This window comes from Loxodonta africana, chromosome 11 (genome assembly GCF_030014295.1).
Source record: "Loxodonta africana isolate mLoxAfr1 chromosome 11, mLoxAfr1.hap2, whole genome shotgun sequence".
Lineage (NCBI taxonomy): Eukaryota > Metazoa > Chordata > Mammalia > Proboscidea > Elephantidae > Loxodonta > Loxodonta africana.
In genome coordinates this window covers 13281941-13289020 of record NC_087352.1, presented here as the reverse complement: position 1 = coordinate 13289020, position 7080 = coordinate 13281941, and the positions used below count along the sequence as shown (strand labels likewise).

The 7080-nt window shown below is 54.4% G+C and overlaps 2 protein-coding genes across 2 annotated transcripts; both read left to right on the top strand.

Moving 5' to 3' along the window:
* Nucleotides 1–1464, top strand: LOC135232653 (melanoma antigen preferentially expressed in tumors-like). The gene has a single exon (XM_064293128.1). The coding sequence runs from the start codon at nt 1–3 to the stop codon at nt 1462–1464; it is 1464 nt and encodes a 487-aa protein (XP_064149198.1).
* A 3216-nt stretch (nt 1465–4680) lies between these two features.
* LOC111749353 (melanoma antigen preferentially expressed in tumors-like) lies at nt 4681–6144 on the top strand. The gene has a single exon (XM_023542690.2). It carries the CDS (start codon nt 4681–4683, stop codon nt 6142–6144), a length of 1464 nt encoding a protein of 487 aa, XP_023398458.2.
* The last annotated feature ends 936 nt before the right edge of the window (nt 6145–7080 follow it).

The window sequence follows — 7080 nt, the reverse complement described above, 5'->3', positions numbered from 1 at the left end:
ATGAGCAGCCGAAGCCCAGCCAGGCTCTTGGACCTTGCCAACCAGAGCCTGCTGCAGAACGAAGCCTTGGCCGTTGCCTCTCTGGAGTCACTGCCCGCGCAACTCTTCCTGCCCTTGTTCCTGGAGGCTGTTGCTGGGAGACACAGCGAGACTCTGAAGGCAATGGTGCGGGCCTGGCCCTTCAGCCACCTTGCCCTGGGGGCTCTGATGAAGGCTCAGCAGCCTCAGCAGGACATCTTAAAAGCTGCGCTGGATGGGCTCGATGACCTGCTTGCCCACAAGATCCGCCCCAGAAGATGGAAACTGCAAGTGCTGGATTTACGGCTGAATGCTAATACCAACTTCTGGGACGTAGCGCCTAGAACCTGGGACTGGTCCTCCGTGCGCTCGTTCGAGGAGCCGGAGGCCGCCCAGCCTAAGACGAAGAGGCCAAAAGTGGACGACTCAAGGAAGGAGGAGAAAGAGCTCTTGGCCCCTGTGCAGGTGCTCCTAGAAGACTTTTGTCTCCAGAAAGCCACCCCCGATGAATTCCTCACCTTCCTCATGAAGAGGGTCAAGCAGGGAAAAGGTCTGCCACAGCTGTGCTGTAGGAAGCTGGAGTTTCTTGATATGTCACTCGGACACATTCAGAAGATCCTGAGAATGGTGCAGCTGGACTGTGTCCAAGAGGTAGAATTGAATGGCCACTGGGACCTGCTCACCCTGGCCAGCTTTGCTCCTCACCTCAGCCAGATGGTGAATGTGAGCAGACTGCGCGTCTCTCACATCGTGACGATCTCCTTCATTCCCTGGGCGGCGGAGGGAGTGGACAAGCTACTTTCCCAGTTCAGCGCTCAGTTGCTCAGTCTGCACCAGCTCCAGGAGCTCCACCTAGACTCTGTCTTCTTCCTGGAAGGCCGCCTAGACCAGGTGCTCAGGTGCCTGAAGAGCCCTTTGGTGACCCTGTCGCTGACTAATTGCTTGCTTTTGGAGTCTGACTTGACCCACCTGGCGTCCTGCCTGAACACCAGCCACCTAAGGTACCTGAATTTGAGTGAGGTCAACATGATGGCCTTAAGTCCCGAGTTCCTCCAAGTTGTGCTAGAGAGAGCCTCAGCCACCCTCCACCGCCTGGCATTAGATGGGTGCGGGATCAGGGACTCCCAGCTCATGTCCATCTTGCCTGCTCTGGCCCACTGCTCCCAGCTCACCAGCTTCAGCTTCCGTGGAAACCCAGTCTCCGTGGCGGCCCTGCAGAGCCTGCTGCGGCACACCGTCCTGCTGAGCAGGTTCAGACTCGGACTTTTTCCTGTCCCTCTGGAGTGCTATGTGGGCCTCCAAGGCACCGTCGACCTGGGCAATCTTCGACGCTCTCTGGCCGAGCTGAGACTGATACTGCAGGACTTAGGGCGGCCCAATTCGGTCTTATTGTTCAGCGACAGCGCCTGGACCTATGATGTGATTCTCCTCTATTGCGTGGCCTGATGTCATTTTCACTCGTGCTTTAGACGAGGGCTTGCAGGGCAGACGTGTTTCTCATGAAACAATTCATACACATATTGTGTTGTGACATTTATCGCCAAGCCCACGGTACGGCAACACTCTCCCTTTCTCCACCTCGGCTATCCCGTTACCGGCTCTCCTGTCACCCCCTGCCTTCTCATTCGTGCCCCTGGACTGGTGTGCCCATTTGGTCTCCTTTGGTTTGAGGGTCAGTGGAATCTTTGGCTGAGGGGTGAACTTCGGGAGTGACTTCCATACTGAGTTGAAAGGGTGTCCGGGGGCCATCGACTCGGGGTTGTTCTAGCCTAGTAGCCTTGAAGTCCAAATTCAGGGCACCAGCTCCGGGGAAGGCTTTCTCCCTCTGTTGGCTCTGGAGGAAGATCCTTGTCATCAGTCTTCCCTTGGCCTGGGAGTTTGTCCGTGCAGGAAGCCCGGGTCCAAAGCACACGCTCTCTTCCCAGCGCTGCTTTCTTGGTGCTGTGACGTCCCCGGCTCTCTGCTCGCTCGTCTCTCCTTTCATCTCTTGGAAGACAAAAGGTGACGCAGGCCCTCCCCAGGGAACCTCTCTTTCCATTGGGATCAGGATGTGATCTCAGAAAGGGTTTTACATCCCACCCTAAGCCTCCTCAACAGGGCCCAATGCTGCCTCGTTCGGCAGGGCCAGAGATTAGGATTTCCAACACATAGGCCAGTTGCATCATTCACAAAATGGAGGACAGCATCCTGGCAATCGTGGCCTAGGCAAAGTGACACACATATTCTAGGGGGACCAAAGTGAACCCCCGACACTCTGTTCTGCCCGTCGAGCTACATGTTCTCCGAGACCACGGTCCCCAGCTGTCAGCCGAGTCATTCGCTCCCTCAGGGAGTTTGGGTGTATCTAGGAATCATCCATGACCTTTCCTTGGTCAAGCTGTGCTGCTCTCCCCAGTAGTGTGTCCAGCCTACCAAACGAACAAGCAAAGAAACCGACAAACCCCCAACCAAACCCGTTGTTCTCGAGAGGTTTCCAACTCATCGCAACCCTATAGGAAAGGGTAGAACTGCCCCATACGGCTTCCAAGGAGCCGCTGGTGGAGTTGAACTGCCAGCCTTTTGTTTAGCAGCCGAGATCTTCACCACTGGGCCAGCGGGGTTCCACCGTGTGCTGTCTTACCCTTCTCCGAAAAAAAAGGCACCACTTATCTCTTGTCTAGTTAGTTTTTTTTCCCTTCCCGCGCCTCCCCTCCCCTCCCTAGAAGATTGTTTCTTTCTCTTGGTAAACCTTTTCATGAGTTGTTCTGGGTGTATTTATCTGTCCTTTTGGGATTGATTGATTTCACTCAACAGAATGCCTTCCACATTCATCCATGTTGTGAGAAGTGTCGCGGATGCTTCACTGTGCTTTGTCATTGCGTGCTATTCCCTTGTGTGATGTACCGGACTCATAGAGACCCCGTTGCATAGTTCTTTCAAGAGAAGTTGTGTGCATGTGATGAGTTGGAGGGAGTTGAGTCAACTTGCTCCAAGCATCAGGGGGGGATAACATGGTGGAAGAGATCGGGGAAAAGTCGTCCATCTGGCAAGGACGCTGAATTTAGAACCTGATTTCGCCGGTGTGGAAAGGCAGATAGATCACGAAGAAGGGAAACTGACCAATCAGGACTCTCTCGGTTATCTAGTGCTTCTAAGAAAGAGAAACCACTCTGGATGGCTTTCGGAGAAATGTATTCTCTCCCAGTTTAGGAGGGTACAAGTCCAAGTTGAGGGCCCCAGCTTCAGGGGAAAGTTCTCTTTCTCTCTCTCTTTCTCTCGGTCAGCTCTTGGATTAAGATCCTCCATAACGATCTTCCCCTGGGTCTAGGCGTTTGTCAGAGAAAGGACTCTGGGTCAAAAGAGATTGACTCCGGATATAAGCTAACGCAGTATTTGAGTCCTGCCTCATTCAAATAACTGCCTCTAATCCCACCTCATTAACATCTTGGAGGGCAGGATTTACAAAACACAGTATCATAACATCCAATCAGAAAAAGGACAACCACACAATTCTGGGAACCCTGGCCTAGCCAAGTGGAGGCATAGAGGTGGGGGTGGGGGGTGGAAATTTGATCCATGATAAGGACTTAATGGATTCTGAGGATGAAAGAAATGTTAAAGAGGAAAGACCTCATGAGAGAAGAGGGAGGAGATAGACTGTCAAAACATTTGACCCTGAAAGGGTTAGCTGGGGTGTTTCCTCAACTAAATCGGGGGCTGCATGTGCCAGAAAATGTGGACCCAAATGCCGATCGATTTGATAGAGTTGACAGATTCATGAAACAGGGAGACGTTTTCGTGACATACGTGTGGGGAAAAAAAGAAATAAGGCCCCTAGCGAAAACTCTCACTCGTTTTCTGACTAGCAACCCCACGACCGTTCCCCGGGATAACCCAGATGATGGTGAAACTTCCACAAGTTCAAAGGGGAATGTCTTTTCTACTCAGAAAATGAGTGAGAGGAAAAGGAGGGAGCCGCTGAGGCCATCCTAGGACGATGTAGGCTTGACCGGTGGGGAATGGTGTTGGGTAAGGTGGTGTGCGAACTGAGCTGTGCCGTGATCCTGAGTAGTTCGGTAGATCGTTTCTTGTTTGGCAGTTACAGACTAACGCAATCATCTCCATGATGAGATGGAAGATTACGCACTGACTTCGGTGATGAGATCTGCCCTGAGCAGCCAATCAGTTGAGAGGGGGATTTGTTGGAGGGGGGTGTGTGTGCGTGTGTGTGAGTGGCCTGCCTCCAGTATATAGGGGGCTGTTCGTGCAAGGCTGCCTTCACTCAGGATCCCGCATCCAGCTCGTCACCAGCTGCCCTGCGGTTCTTGGGACTTGAGGCAGCCAGCGGCGGTCTTCCCTGCTGACGTCGGATTCCTGCTCCTTTGCGGCCCGTGAGCCTGTTGCAGCGGTCTGGCCAGCAGATCTTGGGTTCTTCAGCCCCTGCAGCTACGTGAATCAGGAGAAGCCTCCAGCCTGACATCTGACCCATGAACTTTGGACTTGCCAGACCCTACCACCGTGGCTTGAAAGCAGACAGGTTTCTTTCTAAAGGCTTCTGAGGAGCTAAGGAGGGACCCAGAACACGGAGTGCTGGAGTCATCACCTTGGCTCTCCCCGAGGCCTTAGAAGACCCTTCCCGCCCAGCTCAGGTCAGGATTGCTTCTGGAGCACATATCGATCGGCATGAGCAGCCGAAGCCCAGCCAGGCTCTTGGACCTTGCCAACCAGAGCCTGCTGCAGAACGAAGCCTTGGCCGTTGCCTCTCTGGAGTCACTGCCCGCGCAACTCTTCCTGCCCTTGTTCCTGGAGGCTGTTGCTGGGAGACACAGCGAGACTCTGAAGGCAATGGTGCGGGCCTGGCCCTTCAGCCACCTTGCCCTGGGGGCTCTGATGAAGGCTCAGCAGCCTCAGCAGGACATCTTAAAAGCTGCGCTGGATGGGCTCGATGACCTGCTTGCCCACAAGATCCGCCCCAGAAGATGGAAACTGCAAGTGCTGGATTTACGGCTGAATGCTAATACCAACTTCTGGGACGTAGCGCCTAGAACCTGGGACTGGTCCTCCGTGCGCTCGTTCGAGGAGCCGGAGGCCGCCCAGCCTAAGACGAAGAGGCCAAAAGTGGACGACTCAAGGAAGGAGGAGAAAGAGCTCTTGGCCCCTGTGCAGGTGCTCCTAGAAGACTTTTGTCTCCAGAAAGCCACCCCCGATGAATTCCTCACCTTCCTCATGAAGAGGGTCAAGCAGGGAAAAGGTCTGCCACAGCTGTGCTGTAGGAAGCTGGAGTTTCTTGATATGTCACTCGGACACATTCAGAAGATCCTGAGAATGGTGCAGCTGGACTGTGTCCAAGAGGTAGAATTGAATGGCCACTGGGACCTGCTCACCCTGGCCAGCTTTGCTCCTCACCTCAGCCAGATGGTGAATGTGAGCAGACTGCGCGTCTCTCACATCGTGACGATCTCCTTCATTCCCTGGGCGGCGGAGGGAGTGGACAAGCTACTTTCCCAGTTCAGCGCTCAGTTGCTCAGTCTGCACCAGCTCCAGGAGCTCCACCTAGACTCTGTCTTCTTCCTGGAAGGCCGCCTAGACCAGGTGCTCAGGTGCCTGAAGAGCCCTTTGGTGACCCTGTCGCTGACTAATTGCTTGCTTTTGGAGTCTGACTTGACCCACCTGGCGTCCTGCCTGAACACCAGCCACCTAAGGTACCTGAATTTGAGTGAGGTCAACATGATGGCCTTAAGTCCCGAGTTCCTCCAAGTTGTGCTAGAGAGAGCCTCAGCCACCCTCCACCGCCTGGCATTAGATGGGTGCGGGATCAGGGACTCCCAGCTCATGTCCATCTTGCCTGCTCTGGCCCACTGCTCCCAGCTCACCAGCTTCAGCTTCCGTGGAAACCCAGTCTCCGTGGCGGCCCTGCAGAGCCTGCTGCGGCACACCGTCCTGCTGAGCAGGTTCAGACTCGGACTTTTTCCTGTCCCTCTGGAGTGCTATGTGGGCCTCCAAGGCACCGTCGACCTGGGCAATCTTCGACGCTCTCTGGCCGAGCTGAGACTGATACTGCAGGACTTAGGGCAGCCCAATTCGGTCTTATTGTTCAGCGACAGCGCCTGGACCTATGATGTGATTCTCCTCTATTGCGTGGCCTGATGTCATTTTCACTCGTGCTTTAGACGAGGGCTTGCAGGGCAGACGTGTTTCTCATGAAACAATTCATACACATATTGTGTTGTGACATTTATCGCCAAGCCCACGGTACGGCAACACTCTCCCTTTCTCCACCTCGGCTATCCCGTTACCGGCTCTCCTGTCACCCCCTGCCTTCTCATTCGTGCCCCTGGACTGGTGTGCCCATTTGGTCTCCTTTGGTTTGAGGGTCAGTGGAATCTTTGGCTGAGGGGTGAACTTCGGGAGTGACTTCCATACTGAGTTGAAAGGGTGTCCGGGGGCCATCGACTCGGGGTTGTTCTAGCCTAGTAGCCTTGAAGTCCAAATTCAGGGCACCAGCTCCGGGGAAGGCTTTCTCCCTCTGTTGGCTCTGGAGGAAGATCCTTGTCATCAGTCTTCCCTTGGCCTGGGAGTTTGTCCGTGCAGGAAGCCCGGGTCCAAAGCACACGCTCTCTTCCCAGCGCTGCTTTCTTGGTGCTGTGACGTCCCCGGCTCTCTGCTCGCTCGTCTCTCCTTTCATCTCTTGGAAGACAAAAGGTGATGCAGGCCCTCCCCAGGGAACCTCTCTTTCCATTGGGATCAGGATGTGATCTCAGAAAGGGTTTTACATCCCACCCTAAGCCTCCTCAACAGGGCCCAATGCTGCCTCGTTCGGCAGGGCCAGAGATTAGGATTTCCAACACATAGGCCAGTTGCATCATTCACAAAATGGAGGACAGCATCCTGGCAATCGTGGCCTAGGCAAAGTGACACACATATTCTAGGGGGACCAAAGTGAACCCCCGACACTCTGTTCTGCCCGTCGAGCTACATGTTCTCCGAGACCACGGTCCCCAGCTGTCAGCCGAGTCATTCGCTCCCTCAGGGAGTTTGGGTGTATCTAGGAATCATCCATGACCTTTCCTTGGTCAAGCTGTG